The following is a 17,378-nucleotide window of genomic DNA, read 5'->3' on the forward strand; positions in this document are numbered from 1 at the left end:
ATACAGCCCTGCAAGTATTGTGGTTAATGCAGACATGATTCCTTGTAAAAGGTTTCAGTTTGGTGTTTTAACATCTTAACACCTGTTTTGTTGCCAGAAAAAAAAGGAAAACCTATTCTCATGGGTTGTGTTTAGATAGGCTTTAGGCGATTGTTGAACGTTAAGCTGAACCTGCCTAATGGTTGGAAACCAAATAACCGCAGGGCTGTGATTTTTTAGACATCCAAATTCTCACAAATGATCTTGTGCTGCTGCTGGGTTGGCAATGGTGCACAAGCGCAGTTAACGAAAACTGAACAGTTGACAATAGCACTGTAGCCTTAAAAGGAAAAACACGAGGACCAGAGTTAAAATATACATGTAATTGATTAAAATTACCCAAAAACGTTACAGTGTTTATAAATGTAATACTTTATGAGGTACACTCGGTGCTTATCACCTCTATTGAGCGCAATGAAACTGCCGCAATATTTTAAACATCCATAACTTATACTCTGTTTTTTTTGGTAAAGTCACGTAGGTAAAAAATTAAATAAAATGAAAACTAAATTAAATCACGACGTTTCGGGCGCAACACAAGCGTCCTTCTTCAGGTGAGGACAACGTAGCGAAAGCACAACCGCTTAAGTGTGTGATTTAATTTAGTTGTTTTCATTTATTTGATTTGATTTTTTACCTACGGTGACTTTACCGCAAAAAACCCCAAAGAGTATGAATCCTTGCAGTCACGAAAGCTTCAAATCTAGAATCCATAATTTAGTTAATTACTGTACTGTATTGCAATTGTCTAGAATATGAATGCATAAGGCATCCAGGCCAAATGTATTTAAAGATTTGCCATTTGTTAAGGAAACATCCCAGTATATATGCCAACGTCGGGCCAAATTTTTGCGTTTTCTGCGATTTTATCAGGTTGGGTTAACTGATTATTTTTAAATAAAGGGCTTGTTTTTTCACGTAAGATTACACATGATAAGGTTAAACAGTTTAATTCAGACTGTGAAGCTAATGGAGAGTAATTTTAAGGGCGGTGTTTCTCTTGGCTGATTATATTATTTAGTGATATACTGCGTGCATGATTGGCAGTGGTGCACAAATAACACAAACTCAACACATTCGTCAATGTCACTATGTAGCCTTAAAGGAAAACTATGTAATAGGCGACGTTTCAGGCAATGACCCTTTTTTCCATGTGCTATGAAGGGCCATTGCCCGAAACGTCACCTATTAGTTTATCTTTCAAGACCACAGTTTTCGTTGACCAATGTGTTACGTGTTTTACAATGGACCTTCATCAATAATGTGCCATGAAGATGGGCAATTGCCCGAAACGTCGCCTATGAACTATAGTTGCGTTCCCTTTTAAGGCCAGTGGCTATTGGCTGCTGTGCTTCCCTTCCCAAGATGTCCGCCGTCACTTCTCTGCGGGCAGCACTGCCCTGACGTCACGTGGGCACGCCGACGCGCGTTTAGAATTCGTAGCCCGCTTCAGCGCCGGCTCCGTTATCCGACTCACGCCGCCCGTTGCGCGTGCGAACTAGGAAATTAAATCTCCCCAATCTCGCAACCCCATAAACACAAAACAGCTGTGGCCGACCCGGGCGCCCATGAGGGCATTCGCAGGGCATAAAGGGGCATTCATGGGGCATGGGATGGACGGAAGGGCAATCAGGGGGAGACTGAAGGACGGTGGGAGGCAGTCAGGGGCCAAGGACGGTCTCCGGCACGGCAGACTAGATGGGCATTCGAGGGCAAGGTTTTGACAGAAGGGCATTTAAAGGGGCGGTTCTGTCAGGTTAGGGGGTGGCCCTCTGGGAGGAGGAGGCATACGTCTCTCGCAGGGGGAGTCGGAGCATTCGGGGGCATGGCTGGGCAGAAGGGCAGTGAAGAGCAGCATGTATAGGGGCAGCCTCGGAGTTGCCCCCATCAGGGAAGGTCGGATAGGGCAATCGGGAGCAGTTTCTGTCCTTATCAGGGCACACTTGACCTGTCCGCCTCTAACGTAGAAAGCCAGACGGGCAATCGGATGTAAGCTCGGCTTCCAGGACAGCGCACGCCAGAAGGGCATTAACGAAGCAAGACGCGCCCTATTATCTGGTCAAGTAATAAGGTCGGCCTGCAAGCAGAGCAAGTGGGAAGAGGATTCTTGGTAGCTGCTCCTGGCAGGGCACGGTCGTGGGAAGGAATTGGGAGGGAGAGGGCATTGTAGACGCGGACCCGGCCTCTAGCAGGGACACCCCAATGGAGGAGGAGGAGGCTGAAGCTACGCCGGCTTTGGTGGCCCACGGGGCCGCGGGCGGCTGGGCCCGCTTGGCCCTCCTCTACGGGGCCGTGTCGGCCGTCTTCTGCGTGGCCGTGGGCCACCGCCTGCTGCGGGCCCGCCTGCGGCCCGGGGTGCGCGCCGCCTGCAGCCTCCTGCTGCTCTTCATGGGCGAGCCGCTGTGCGCAGCCTTCGCGCCCGGGGCGCCGGGCCTCCTCGCCTTCGCGCTCGCCTGCCTCCTCTCCTACGCCACGCTGCCCTTCACCGCCTCGCTGCCCGCCGCCGGGAGGGCAGTGCTCATCGTCGGTACGAGGCTCGTTGTCAACAGGCCTCTCGTGGCCGTGGCTCTTGTTGGGCCACGTTGCTCGTCAGCGGTCAGCTTCTTCTCGGGGAGGCTGAGGCTGCTGCGTTGGCTGGGTCACGTAGCCCGCATGCCCAGCCAGGGAATGATGCCCAAGCAGCTTCTGTTTGGCCGCATAGAGGGGGGCTGGGGGGGCTGGGGGGGCTGGGGTAGAGATTGTAGACTGATGTGGTACGGGAGGATGTGGGGGCTGAGTGGACTTGCCGAAGACCGGTACCAGCGGTGTCGAGGTCGGCCTCTGTGGAGGTTCGTGAAGGACGCTGCTGCTGCAGCAGTGACAACGGAGGGCAGAAGAGCTTAAAATAACGAGCGGAGCGCTGGGCGATAAAATACAGCGAGTTGGCACAGTAGGGGGCAGAGCTGGTGCATCTGCCAGTAATCTCAGTCAGTCAACCCATGGCACCCGGGTCTGCCCCGTGACCTGTCGGCGAGCTTTCGACACTTCAAGAGGCCTCGAAGTGCACCTAGCCTGGCACAAGCGCCGTGGCGACGTCACCGTCAGTCACTTCGTGGCGAGTGGCGGGTATTTGGTATTGGTTGTTGTGGTTAACCCGCTGGCACGTGCGCCCAAAACGGCCCGAGACTTTAAGGAAAATATTTAAGTCATAGTCAGTGTTATCAGAATATTATAGGGGAGACCTTAGAAAGCATCGCTTTGTGATCTGCCAATGACATTGCTGCGGGGAGCGGTGGTATAATGGTTCGCGCACTGTGCTACGAACCCGGCCACCCGCCCTTTGCGAGGGCACCGCTAATGAACTCGATCTGTCACTGCCGGCATCTATAGCCGCGCTAATCGGGTACTAGAAGGCGACGGAATGACAACAACACCACGTTTATGTTTTTCCCCCGCGCTCAGCCGCGTCTGTCGCCGTACGGAGCCGACCGTGCTCATGAGAGGTGCGGTGGAAACACAACAAACAAGTGACTAGAAGCGTGCGGATTGATGTTGGTTAGCCCTCGTAAAAAATGTATTTTTTATGTTGGCCCACGCCCTGTTGTGGAAAAGTGTTGTGGCACGGATCGCATCAAGCGAGTCGATGCCGGCCTCAGAATTGATGGAGATAACCTTTGACTGGACGCACATTGACCAGCCCTGTGGAAGTACAGTAAAACCTTGGATTGCGAGTAACTTGGTCTGCGAGTGTTTTGCAAGACGAGCAATTTTTTTAAATAAATAGTAATTTGATAAACGAGCGAGGTCTTGCAATACGAGTAGTACGTATACGCTTTGTCTGCCGAGCGCCACGTGATCACAACTGATATACAGTACGAGTGCTTTGATATACGAGTGCTTTGGATTACAAACACGTTTCCGGAACGAATTATGCTCGCAATCCAATGTTTTACTGTACGGTCAAAAGACAACTCCGCGACTCGCACCGCGTGGGACATCTGTGAAGAAGAGCTTCATAGCTCATCGGATTCCTGGACAAATAAAGATTCTGGTTCTGATGGGGGGGCAGGGGGAGGGAAGTGGGGGTAATTTTCATCCAGGAGTGGGTATCTTATTTAAAGCCAGGACTCCGATTAAAACTTTGATCATTTGTCTTTTTAATAAATACATATCTTGAGAGGAACAAGATATACATTGTTATTAATTCTAATAAGTGGAATGCTTTCTCTTTGAAATACAAACTTGTGAAATGCCTTCAGTGTCACATTTACCCGACTTTAATCTCCATCTTGTGTGCCTGCAGCCTGGCTCTCCCCTCCCGCCCCTCACTTCCGAAAATAACAAACACCCCCCCTCTTCCTCACTCGCCCTCTCGATGCCCCATCCCCCCCCCCAGTTTTACACCGTCTTGAGACGCGGGGGCACATTCAGACGCTTTATAAATCCAAACCGCGCCTTATCTCTCGCTCCCAGGTTCCCGTTATCTCCGTCTTGCCTCCCGTCGTTGTTGTCGTCGCCACCCCGCCTCACTTACTCTCTGTCTCACCTCTCTCTGTGTCGCTCTCCATCTCTCGCTCTCTCGGGCAGCAGACGTTTGTCTGCCCTTCTCTTCTTTAGGTCCCACCATTGCTCAGCAGGCACACTTCACTATCGCAAACATCATCATCATCATGCCCAGCACCGTCATAATCATCGTCGTCGTTGTCAGGAGTGGAGTGTGGTTGGCATTGGCCCCGTGCAAGGAGCACAATGGGTACCCCCTGTTTGTCTTCCTCCCTCTTTGGAGCCCAGTGCCCGTGCCCGTCGGCCCTGGTGGAGTTGCACCACCTGCACACTCGATATTTACGCCACTGATCATCAACATCACAATGAACATCGTCAAAATGCCCATTATTATTGTCGTTATCATCATCACAGTCATCGTTATCTTCCAGACTGTGGCTTTCATGAGAGCCAATTCACCAGTTATATGAATTATTATTCATACTTTGTTGTTCATATTTGTGTTACTGATGCTTTGCTTCACCCGCACGAATTAGAAATCAAACTTATTCTTTCAACCCAGCAGGATGATCTTGCAGAATGAGACCATGTTTCCTATTTCCTTAACCGGCCGCCTTCCATCTCGCTCTTATTTGGAGATTGTCAACCCGCTCATACTGAACATCTGTGAAAACGAGCTTCCTAGCTTATCGGATTCCTCCAGTCTAAAACAAATATTCTGATTCTGAAAGGCTAAACAAGAATGTCGCGGTGTCGTGAGCCTTCGTGTGGCGGTCTCGTTGATCCGCTCGCCGTTTCCCGTGAAGTGTTGCTGTGGGCGAGAGCTGGCGACGCATTCACTCTGTTTGGTCTCCATCTCTGCAGTCGCATTGAGGACTATCACAGTAAACTTGCAAAAGTTGACCTGCAGGTGGCCCAGCGTTGGCCCAGTGCTTGCATGTTTACTGAAAGCTTTGATCTCCCACTTGTGGAGTAAAGGGGGGGAAGGGCAGTATTCGGTTTGGAATCGATCCGATTGCGGTTTTTCGTGGGAATTTTTGATCTCCCACTTGAGGACGGTGCCGAGGTGAGATGTTAACTACCTCGCCTGGTATGCAAGCGCTCGTGGGTTCAATTCTGACCCTGATGCCTGTATATTTGGAATGTGCGTATTCTCCCCGTGGTCTTGTGGGGTTTTCTCTGGGTCCTCCGGTTTTTCCCTCCACATGTAGAAAGATGCGCCGAGAGTATTTGGCTGCTGTACATTTCCACATGACAAGCCACTTGGTTGAGCTATCATTTGTGGCCAGGTCGCTTCTACGAAATCGCTACATAGCTCAGTAGACCTTACCTGGTAAAATATAAAATTGTTTAAATGGTTTAATTTCCGTGCGTCTCGTATCCCTTCAGCTGCCGTCTTAGCTCGACAACATCGAGGAGAAGGATGTGTTTGTTGCGGACCTCAGCACTGTTCCACAACACCGACCTCAACCACTCCACCACACATTTGTCGAGTCCTGGTGGTGATTTTAACTGTTGACATCGTTATCCCTACTCCTGCTCGCCTGCAATTGGAGCAGTAGTCACGAAGCTATCAACGGGGCCACCGTTTCGGAAGTTCCTCCCAGGTATCACCATGATCCATCGCCCCCTTGCCAGACCTCCTGTCTGATAGACCTGCCCCGCATCATCGAGGGTGATGATCCGTGAGCAGCACCCGGTTGAGCGTGGGCATGCCCACGTACGGTCGGGTTTTTTCATAGCCCAATAACCACGCCTCCCTGGATGTGTGTGTGTGCGTGCATGCATATGCATGCCACTGTGGGGAGCGGTAGTATCGTGGTTAACGCGCTGCTTTACGAGTTCAATTCCTGCGCACGGCCAACACCAATGACAATTATATGAACCAGTCCTGGGCCTCCCCTAGGTCGACTCAGCCTCTAATGAGTATCTGGTTTGGTCTCTAAAAACATCGCCACTGAGGAGACGAAAGCAGCCGGCATGGTGCTGGTCACCCACTCCCTCGTGTACCGTGCCGGCCTTCATAGGTGCTTGCTGACCGCACTTGCCCCAACAGTCTGTTTAGGCTATACGGCTGATCTTTGTCTTTGTGCGTGCCACCAGGCTGCGAGTCGGCCGCGAGTCACGTGCTGGCCAGGCGTCTCGCCGAGCTCGGCTGCCGTGTCTTCGTCGGGGTGAGGGCCTCGTCGCACGCGGAGGCCGGCCGTATCGCCGGCGACTTGGCCCCCGACCCCTCGGGCGACCCGGCGAGCGGTCGGCCCGGCCCGGTCCACGTGCTGGGCCTGAAACCCGGCGACCCTCGAAGTGTCACCGCCGCGGAGAAGGAGGTCCGCTCGCTCGTGGGGGCCGACGGTGAGGGTCCCGTTTTCTCCCGTCACTTGTGCTTTTTCGCCGCCCTCTTAGACTCCCTTTTTGCGTCTCGGTCGCCCGCACCGATCGCCCACCCCCACGGCCAGACCCGAGACGCCCTGAGTTCCACCGCGACTCAACGCGCGTTCCCTCGGCACCGCGTGGGGCTGCTCATGCTGATGTTCTTTCAGGGGGTAGAATGGTCAGCACACTGGGCTCCTGGCATGGCAGCTGAAACATTGGGCACGTTGCTTCAATCCCAGCTGGATAACTGGGCACACGCCACAGTCGATCGGCAGGTCATTTACGGCGGGGTAAAGTGTGGGTGCCTCGCATCTCTTCCAAGATTCCTGTCCAGTATGGAAGAGTAGGCCAAGTGCCTCCTCGATGGATTTTTCTGGAGCTCAATCTCCATTGGAGGCCACCACGCAGTGGTGCGAGTGAGCTCTTATAGGGTCGCACCATCGTCTCATGGAATGAGAATCTTTATTTACCCGGTCGAAATCTGATGAGCTAGTAAGCTTTTTTTCACAGATGTTCCAGTAGGGGCGGTTTGGAAGTTACAACAACAATGATAGGAGTGCAAAGTATAGGAAAGGTAAGCAAATCACTAAAAATAAATATGTAAAATAGATAACAGTATATACAGTAAGAGCTTGGATTGCGAGCATACTTCGTTCCGGAAACGTGTTTGTAATCCAAAGCACTCGTATATCAAAGCACTCGTATATCAGTTGTGATCACGTGACGCTCGGGAGACAAAGCGTATACTGTACGTACTACTCATATTGCAAGACCTCGCTCGTTTATCAAATTAATATTTATAAAAGAAATTTGCTCATCTTGCAAAACAATCGCAGACCAAGTTACTCGCAATCCAAGGTTTCACTGTACGCTTAAATTACGCCAATTCCCAAGCTTGGACAAGGCAGCAAAACAACAGCACAACCAGTGCCAGACCACACCACGACAACACGCAGCCCCTCAATACAACGTGCACGACCCCCCACACGTGCAGGCATTGCCCAACTCCGTGTTCGCTCGCGCTCGGCGTGACTGTGACCGCGTGTCCCGTGCAGGTCTGTGGGGGCTTGTGGTCGTGGCGGCCGCCGACGGCCGTGCCCCGTGCGGCGTGGGGATGCTCTCGGAGGTGCCCGACGTCGGGGCCTACCGGCGTGGCCTGGAGCGCGGCCTTCTGGCCCCCATGGAGCTGGCGGGGGTCTTTTTGCCACTCGTGCGACGGGCCTGCGGGAGGGTGGTGTTTGTGGGGCCTGGCGCTGGTACGGGTCGGGGGTCGGGGGGTCGCAGTAACGGTCTAAAATAAAAGAAACTATTTTTATTCCGATTCTCTCTAGGGCACGTGCCTGCGGAGAGCTGATTGTAACGTGATGGTTGAACTATCGGCGCAGCAACTTGGAGGTTGGGAGTTGAACGTTGCCAGAAAGAGATGTAGATGACAACAAGGAAGAATCTGAATATTTAACGAGACTGGAGGAATCTGATGAGCTATGAAGCTCTTTTACACATCTGTCCAGTAGGGGCGGGTCAGAAGGTTACAACAACAAACAATACGAAAACAAAATAGGAGTGCAATTTATAGGAAAGGTAACAAATCACTTAAAAATATATACAAATAAAACTGAACAATTATTTTGTATCTTACCACGTAAGGCCCACTGAGCTATGTAGCTTTTTTTCAGAAGCAACTTGACCACAAATGACAGCTCAACGAAGTGGCTTATCATGTGGAAATGTAGAGCAGTCAAATACTCTAAACGCATGATGTTGATCTTTTATTTGGAGGGAAAAGCCTGATGACCAGGAAAAAAATCCACACGACCACAGGGAGAACACGCAAACTTTAAATATACAGCAGGCGTCAGGGTCGGGATCAAACCCACGACCTCCTGCATACCAGGCGAGATAGTTAACATCTCACCACCGTGGCGCCCACTACGAGCATCATCGCCGCGCTAATCGGGTACTAGAGGGGAATCTATGTCTTGCGTACGGCAATATGTTGGGGAACTAGATGCCAATTTCCAGATCTGCTAGCCGTGAAGAGAGAGAAAGTTCACATCGTTTTGTTATTCCTCCTGGTTTACTATATCGTCCATAGTTTCGGTCACATTTTATTTTTGGGTTATATTTAAAATTTTCACTAACTTGCCAACAATTTTTTTTCTAGCATTCATCTGTTGTTTTGTGCCGTCTACCTTGTGGTTGCCTGCCAAGGCGATTCAAAAGTCCTATTGGGCCCTCGGGAAGAAAAATGTTCCCCACGATTTATCCTGAACGTTCTAACCGGCTTGCTTTTCTCTACTGTGTCCCCCCCGCCCCTCACCCCGCTGTCACTCTTAAGCGGTCGAGGCGCCAGCGGGCGGCCCGCAGGCGGTGGCAGCGGCGGCGCTGGCTGCGTTCTGCGTGGCGCTGCGGGGACGGCTGGGCTCCGAGGGCACGCACGTGTGCGGGGTCGAGGTGCCAGGTGGGTGTGCGGGGTCGAGGTGCCAGGTGGGTGGGGGCACGCGGCACCGCTCGCGGCCTTCCCGCGAGACGTAAGCCGCCCTCATCCAGCAGTGGATTGAGAAAGGGGGCCACGCATCTCGCTTATGTTCCCGTCAAGGAGCATAAACCATCACGCGAACATCCTCACCCGCAGCGGCTTTTGGCTAGCCATTGGACAAAGACGGTCACTGCATCGCGCCCTTGCGGGTGCGCTTCTGCGGCCGTCTGGAACGATATTAGGAAGCCACTGGAGCTGTGCACATTTAAATCTAGATTTAAAACTAATTTCTTTTTTAAAAATACGTCTTTAGTTTGTTGTCCTTCCCCCACACCTCCAATTAGCACGCTTGGCTACATGTGGTGCTAAATAAGTTCAACATACATACCTACATACGCGTTACGGTACGAGATTAGACCGATGTTTAACACGCGACTCGCTCCCGCGGGATGCTGCGCGAGAGTGCCTGGACACGTGCGTTGAGGTCGTTTTGCAGAAAAATTGTCTCTTGTTGGGGATGGAGCGGAGGGGGTGGACGTGTTTCAGGGCAGAGGGAGGGCACACGTGATGATGGGCGGAGGAGGAGTGGATATTAAAGACTTCCCGCGGTGAACGTTTTGCAAAGTGAGCCGTTCGCCCGACGCAAGAGTCCCACAGATTACATCGCACAGTTCAATATCGCTGGCAGCCATGTTAAGTATAAACATTAATAACGCCCCCCCCACTACGACATGGCTTGGGTCAGCCAAGTCCGGGCCTGCCCAGGAGATAACGCATCCCATTGGGCTTTCACCTGCAACGATAATAAAGGACATTTGAGTGAAGTGTAATAGCCCATTAGCGCGGATGCAATTTGGGTTAATGTCGCACTCAGCAAGCATTCCCTAAGTGGTCCTGCAATGACGCGTCGATTGAACTCGAGTCGTGCGCTCGCAATGCTTGTAGCGTACGTGCGTCCTGCTCGCAAGAAGCCGCCTCTGCGTTATTACTCCGATCGTGATTGTGCAAGTGATGCTAAACTCAAACTACAAACTAAACAATTTTTATCATTTTACCAGGTAAGGCCCACTGAGGTGTATAGCTCTTTTTTCAGAAGCGTCCTGCCCAGAAATGCTGTCCCAACGAAGTGGCTTCTCATGTGGAAATAGATATCAGCCAAATACTCTCAATGCACGTTGATTCTAAATGTGGAGGGAAAAATTCGGGAGAAAAATCCACATGACCATGGAGAGAACATGCAAACTCCAAATATACAGGTGTCATGGTCAGGATCGAACCCACGACCTCCTGCATACCAGGCGAGGTAGTTAGCATCTCACCGCCGTGGCACGCCTGTTAGATTCATTCCAATGGCCCGAACTAAACTATAGAAATAAACGACCCCCGACCCCGTTACCAAGTTTAAGCAGAGTTACCTTGAAATTATTTTTTAAAAACGGGACAAATAATCGAATCATAACCATGAATCGTAATACACCAAATCGCTGGGTGGGTGGGAGGATCGGTGGGTGAGTTAGCGATCATCTCGTGTCCATTACGCGGTACTCGCGCTACAGTCTCTGACGAATGCACAGCGGTCTGACTCTCGGCCACTCTGGCATCGGCAGATTCCTCCGGCAGCGAGTGGGACCCTCTCCGTCCATGCGGCCGGGCAAGGCCGCCTCAGGAGGCCTCGGCGGAGGCCACCGAAGAGGGCCCACCAGCGGGCGTGGCCGAGACGGTGGCGGCCCTGCTGTCCAAGCGACCCGCTCAGAGGTACCCGCTGCCCAGCGGGGAAGGCCTCCTCGGCCACGCGTGGGCTCTCGCCCGCCGGGCGTCCGGCCTGGCGGCGTGACGTGCTTGGGGCCCATCGGAGGTTCACGAACTCTTACTGTGCCTGCGCTGCACAGCCGCCACCGACCCGTCACTGAGCCTGCCCGGAAAGGAACGCTCGCGCGTCGTCGAGCCGAGCGCATCGCTTCGTGGCGGCGACGGCGCTCTTCATGCAGGACGCCGCGGCTGCAAGGCCGCACACACGCGCAGCGACGGTGCGTGCAGAACGCGACGTATGGACGGCAAAGAGTGCCATTGTGTCCAGTGGATCAGTCCTCCCCGTGTGTCGTCGTATGAAACTCGTGGGTGTTTTTTTTGTCCCCCCCCGGCCTGCACTATCCTTTTGTCACGGTGCGATTCGTGAAGTTGGCCTTAAGCGAGAGATGCCGTCGACCGTTCACGTCGCTTCTGCCGCCGCGTTGGCCCTGGTGGCATCGCAGCTTCGTCTCTGAGGACGGCTCGGGTGAAAGCTTCCCTTCGGAACGGGTGCCGCGTGGACCCGGTGCAAGCGAGGCCCGTGGTCCAGGAATCCGGGGGCCGTGCCCACTACACTCCACAGCAAGCCAGGCTTGGCTTGCTGTCCAGTGGTGGTGGGAACGTGGCATGATGCAAGAGCCATAGACGCAAACTTGTGTGCCGATGTCGTCGTGCGCAAGGCACAAGTTGCAAACGTGACCGTGCTGTGTATGGCAGCGCTGGCAGCGCTGCCAGTTAAGAGTCGGTTGATCGTCCTTCGAGTCGTGAATAAAATGCACACTTTGTCGGAAATAATCAATGGTCGTCCTTTGTGAGAGTGATAATGTGCCATAGCAATGTGGAATTTCCACTGTGACTCGGGGGGCCACTAATAGAGATGATCATGATGACGACCACATTTCGCGTTCGTGTGGATGAGTGGAGGGGAGACGTTGAGCGAGGCTGCGGTGGACTTCCAGTAATGGACGAAGATGACCAGAAGAGGGCACCATTGCATCAGGAAGGCAAGGTCTCCTCCCTCGGAGTTGGACACGTGCGGTGATGAACCAGATACACGTGTGGTGGTGCACTGGATACACGTGCGGTGATGCATGAGTTTCACTTGCAGTTACTGGTCATTGTCAACACTCAGGTGCATTAACTATTTAAATATTCTTATATATACAGTACCTCTTTATTAACTCGCACTCACCAGCGCGGTGAAATGTGGTCAAGTAACCCTCCACGACTGATGCAGCGTGGCGAGGCCCTCATCCAGCAGGAGACGGTCTGTAAATCTCTCTTTCTAACTCGGCTCAAGCCTCCCGTACACCACGTGACTTCTGTTGGGCCACCCCCACCCTGAATCCCCTTGTCATGACGACGCCTCCTGTGAGAACAGACGCCGCTCCGTGCAGCCGCGTCGAGGCCCTGATGCAGCCTCTTCATCCTCCCTCTCCTGACCCCCGTGCTCCCGTTTCTCCGCTCCTTTCTCATCCTTCTCTCATTCCCCATCTGTCTCTTCTTCTCTCTGCCCTTTCCCATCGCCTTCTCTTTCCGCATGCATCACACACCCTCACCTTAATTCCCCGCCTCCCGTGGTGCCACGGGAACAACATTTGCGAGGTTGTTACCGCTTCATACGTTGATCATGGACAACGGGTCGGCAAACCAAGCTCACGAGAAGAGCCAATATTTCAAGAGCCGCAGTGGTGGGTCCTTCATAAACAATGGTCACGAAGCAGTCCTTTAAAGAGCCGCACGCGCGCTCCGGAGCCGCAGGTTGCTGACCCCCGAGTCGTGGACCTTCGCTCGACCGCCGTCGGGAATGTGAACTGGCGGTGGTGGCGCCACTTGACCGTCCGCATTGAGGCCTTGCGTCCCTCCCAGCACGCGTCCGTCCCGGACACCGATTACCGCCGCCGAACATCTCGGCATGATCCAGCAACAATAATAGGAGCAAAAAAAATCACGATTCCGTTGTGAATGACTCGGAAACCAGCGTGGTGGACGTGCGCATTGGCCGTGACGCCGTGCACGCGGCACGCGGCTCGCGTCGGGGCGGCTCCTTTTAAACCCCCCCCCCCATGCACTTCGGAGAAGGGCCATTGCCTAAAACGTCGTCTATTATTGATGCTTAATTTTAGGGCCACGCACACACAGGGTTGTAATTGACGATTGTGTTGGGTTTGTTGTTGTTTGTGCACCACTGGTGACGCAGAAGTAGCAATATCACCGCCATAATCTGTTAAATTTAAAATCTGCGCCATCTCAGTTCCCTCTCCTGTATTCTTCGACCGGATGGGGGACCGAAGGGAGCGTGGGTGGGAGACCAGGTGGGGAGAGACGAGGTGGGAGACCAGGTGGGGAGAGAGGAGGTGGGGAGAGACGAGATGGGGAGAGAGGAGGTGGGAGAGGAGCCGAATGGAGAGTGGGTGTCATTATATAGCCGTATAAGTGAGCGGTGGCGCAATGGTTACCGCGCTGTCCTACGAACCCGGCGACCCGTTTCGATTCCCGCTCACGGCCAACGCCGGTGACGATTATCTGGACCGGTCCTCAAATGAGTACCTGGTGTGGGGTGCAAACATCCCCTCTGGGGAGACAAAGGCGGTCGGGCGTGGTGTTGGCCACCCACCGCCACGCGTACCGTGCTGGCCTTCATAGGCGCTCGCTAACAGCACTTGCCCCAACAGGAAACTACGGGGGCAGACGAGGGAGGGGAAATGCACGCGATGGAGGTGAAGCGACAACGATGGATTGTTTTTTTCGTGGGACCCCGATCGATGGTTGAGGCCTTCATCCATCATCCAGCAGCGGGTAGATCACGGCGGAGGATGAGGGGACGCGCAACCTACCCCCGGAATGTGCGTCTCGTGCCCCCCCTCTCCCCCACTCCCTGCCCAACCTCTCTACCCCCCCCCCCAACCATTGCTCCCCTCTACCCTCCTCACTCCCTCCCCCCCCCATCTCCCTCCTCTATTTCCCCCACCCAACTCTCCCCCCACCTCTCTGCGGCCAAACTCTCCCACCTACCCCTACTCCCTCTCCTCCCCCCCAACCCTCCCCGCTAACTCCACCCCCCTCTACCCCCCAACAGCCTCCAATCTACTTCCCTCCCTTCCCCTCTCTAACTCCTCTTTCGCATCTCTCCCCTCCTACTCCCCCCACACTCCCCCCACCCTCCCACCGCTAACGCTGAGCACCCCGCCCGCGTGAGTTCGTTGCGGGCGACCCCCCACCTCGCCCCCCCCCGGGGAGCTCGTCCCACGTGGCTCCCATCCCCGAGTGGAGTGGCGGAACTGGCCTCCTCCATCGCGCCTCTCGTCTGCCGGAGGAGCCGCTCAACCATTGACACTTGGGTCGTTGTTAATTTGACCCGGGCTAAAGGCCCGCAGAGCGACACAGCGACCTGGCCACCGCGAACGGACAGCGGCTCAACAAGATGTGGGCGGCTTCTCGTCGTCGCGTGGAAATTTACAAGAGCTGCCGACTGCTCTGCCGACTCCTCTGCCGACGCTGAATGTGGAGGGAAACACACCGGAGGAGCCGGAGAGAAAGAAAAAAGCCCACACTGCGCATTCCCCGCGTAATCTCGTCACATTGGCGCAGATAATTCGCTAATTACAAAATACAACCCAAGCAAGGATTTTTTTTTGCGGAGGGGGGGCTGCTGGGGGGGTGCGGTAATTCATTTACATTTTAATTAGGCCGATATTTTGCGCTAAGCCGCATACAAATTGCGGCACCGCGCGGCGGTGCATGCATTAGCTGCGCGGGGCTAGCGCGCCGCCACATTCTTGTGTCTGTGCATTAATCAGTATGCCCCCCCCCCCATCCTCCCGTCACTGTCACCCCCCCCCCCCTCCTCGCCCCCCTCCAACAAGTTCTCCCACCGCCCTCCCTCTCTCATATCGAGAAATGTAACGCCCGTGCGTTACACACAGACACTGACCTTTACACGAGTCGCGAGTCATTTCCCTACCGCTAAATCGAACATTGACGCATTGATGTCCATTTCCCCGCTTGCAGGCCCTGCCGAACCAGCGATGGAAATACAACGTTCCTAAAATCGGGGACCTGAGTTGTATGTTGAACTTCTTTCGCACCGTACGTAGCCAACCGCGCGAATCGGTTGGCACACAGGGGACAACCACTGCTGACTTTTCCCACGTAGTGATAGTTATTTTATCGACCCCAAACGAGGATTTGAACTGGAAAAGATTCCAATTGCTGCGAGCCGCCTCTGCGGATTCCATCGCCCTCGGCTCTCACACCGCCTCCCTCCCAGCGAGAGAAATTGGCACCGGTGTCGACTGAGGTGGACGTGGCGAGCGAGCGAGGGAGCGACGGAGGGAAAGGTGGACAATGACAGAGCTCCGGGCCAAAGGAGGCGTCCGGTCTCTCATTTCGAAACGTGTCTTCAGATTATTATTAGGCTCCTATAAATGTCCACGTGCATAATATGTCCACGTGAATATCCGCTTCGTTCGTTTATCATTTGTGGCCAGGTCGCTTCTGGAAAAGAAGCTAATAGCCGAGTGGGCCTTACATGGTAATAGAAAAAGTTGTTTTATTTCTATATTTTTTATTTGTTTACCTACCCTATACTTTGCACTGTGATCGTCTTTTTGTATTGCTTGTTGTCACGTTCTGACCCCGCGGCCCTACTGGACACCTGTGAACCAGAGCTTTATAGCTCATCGAATTCCCCCAGGTAAAGCCCACTGAGCTCTTAGCTTATGTTTCAGAAGCGACCTGGCCACAAATGATCGCCCAACAAAGTGGCTTAGCATGTGGAAATGTATTGCAACAAAACATAATCTACCTAATATAAACGCATGTTTCTAAAAGAGGGGGAGGTGGTGGCCGCGAATCGTGGAACATGAATCTAATCCCTGAAAAGGTTTTAGGATGAACAAAAGAATGATAAAATACAGCCATACGTTAATCCACTGCTGGATGAAGGCCTCGCCATGTCGGCTATGGTGGCCGCTCGACCATACTTCATCACGCTGGTCAGTGCAGCTCTGGCGAAGCGGATGAGAGGCACGGCCCGTTCAAATATGGCTCGCCACCGATATTAGCCGTGACCCGAAATCAAACTCGGTCATTGCCGAGGGTCGTCGCGCGTGGCGCTAACCACTGCGCCACCTGCGAATCATGACACGCCTTAGCAATGAACACACAATGATCACACAATGATCACACAATGATCACGCAATGATCACGCAATGATCACACAATGATCACACAATGATCACACAATGATCACACAATGATCACACAACGATCACACAACGATCACACAACGATCACACAATGATCACACAACGATCACACAAACAGTGGAAAGCGAGTGGAGGAGAGATCATGGGGGGGTCCCATCATCCTTTCTCCCCTCCCTCGTCCTCCCCTCCTCCCCCGCCACTCACGTCCGCCCTGGTCTCCCTCCCCCGCGGCCGGCTTTAAATAAGCGAGGCGTATCTGAGGCCAGCAGTCCATAAAGGCTCCATTACGGCGGCGATGCGGCGGCGCCGCCTGGGCCGCTGTTACACGCGCTCAGCGCTTTTATCGCGGCGCGCACAGAGCGCGCTTTGTGGTGTCGCTCCCCGCTCCCCGCTTCTCAAAGCTCCCCACTCCTCCTCGCCACCCGATACTTCCTCGCTCCACGCTCCCTGCTCCTCCATGATCCACGCAGAGCGCGGGGCGCGGGACATCAAGGCGCGTGCCCGGCGGGAGGGCCGGGGGAGGGGGTGAGGGAAGAGGGGAGTGGGGTGTGGGGTGTTAGGGGGAGTGGGGAGCGGGAAGTGTGGGGGTGGAGGAGAGAGAAGTGTGTGGAGCGGGGAGGAGGTGGGGGAAGGGGTGGAGAGAGATGTATGTGGAGGGGGTGAAGATGGAAAGGGATGTATGTGTGAGTGCTATAATGTCTGTGTGTGTGTCTGGGGAGGGGTCCCCCAATAGTCTGTTAAGGCGAGACGGGGGATCTTCGTCTTTGAGAGTTGTGTGAGGCTAAGTGTGTGTGTTGGGTGTGTGTTTTGGGAGTAGGGGGGAGTGGTGGTGGTGGAGGAGGCGAGAGAGGAGAAGAGGTGTGTGGGGGGGAGAGGGAGGGTGGTTGCATGCAAAGGCATGAGCGCGGAGTACTGGGGGAAGGAGTGGGAGGAGGGGCGGTGGGGGAAGTGGGGGAGAGGAGAGGCGAGGAGGGGGGTCTGAGCGTGGAGGGAGGGGGGGTGGAGAT

General features: G+C 53.9%; 1 protein-coding gene across 2 annotated transcripts; it reads left to right on the forward strand.

Moving 5' to 3' along the window:
* Positions 1-1,411: 1,411 nt before the first annotated feature.
* LOC144942100 (17-beta-hydroxysteroid dehydrogenase type 2-like) lies at positions 1,412-11,943 on the forward strand. 2 transcript variants are annotated; one of them, XM_078868785.1, is made up of 5 exons: positions 1,412-2,566; positions 6,625-6,873; positions 7,950-8,150; positions 9,233-9,381; positions 10,981-11,943. In XM_078868785.1, exons 1-5 carry the CDS (start codon positions 2,242-2,244, stop codon positions 11,281-11,283), a joined length of 1,227 nt encoding a protein of 408 aa, XP_078724911.1. In that variant the 5' UTR covers positions 1,412-2,241; the 3' UTR covers positions 11,284-11,943. The 2 variants fall into 2 exon arrangements, with proteins under 2 accessions (XP_078724911.1, XP_078724912.1); XM_078868786.1 differs by having other exon boundaries at positions 9,233-9,355.
* Positions 11,944-17,378: the final 5,435 nt, after the last annotated feature.

This window comes from Lampetra fluviatilis, chromosome 26 (assembly GCF_964198595.1).
Source record: "Lampetra fluviatilis chromosome 26, kcLamFluv1.1, whole genome shotgun sequence".
Lineage (NCBI taxonomy): Eukaryota > Metazoa > Chordata > Hyperoartia > Petromyzontiformes > Petromyzontidae > Lampetra > Lampetra fluviatilis.

Coding starts and splice junctions, on each gene's coding strand:
- LOC144942100 (XM_078868785.1), top strand. CDS start 2,242: ATGGAGGAGGAGGAGGCTGAAGCTACGCCGGCTTTGGTGGCCCACGGG. Junction 2,567..6,624: donor GAGGGCAGTGCTCATCGTCG/GTACGAGGCTCG, acceptor GCGTGCCACCAG/GCTGCGAGTCGGCCGCGAGT. Junction 6,874..7,949: donor CTCGCTCGTGGGGGCCGACG/GTGAGGGTCCCG, acceptor TGTCCCGTGCAG/GTCTGTGGGGGCTTGTGGTC.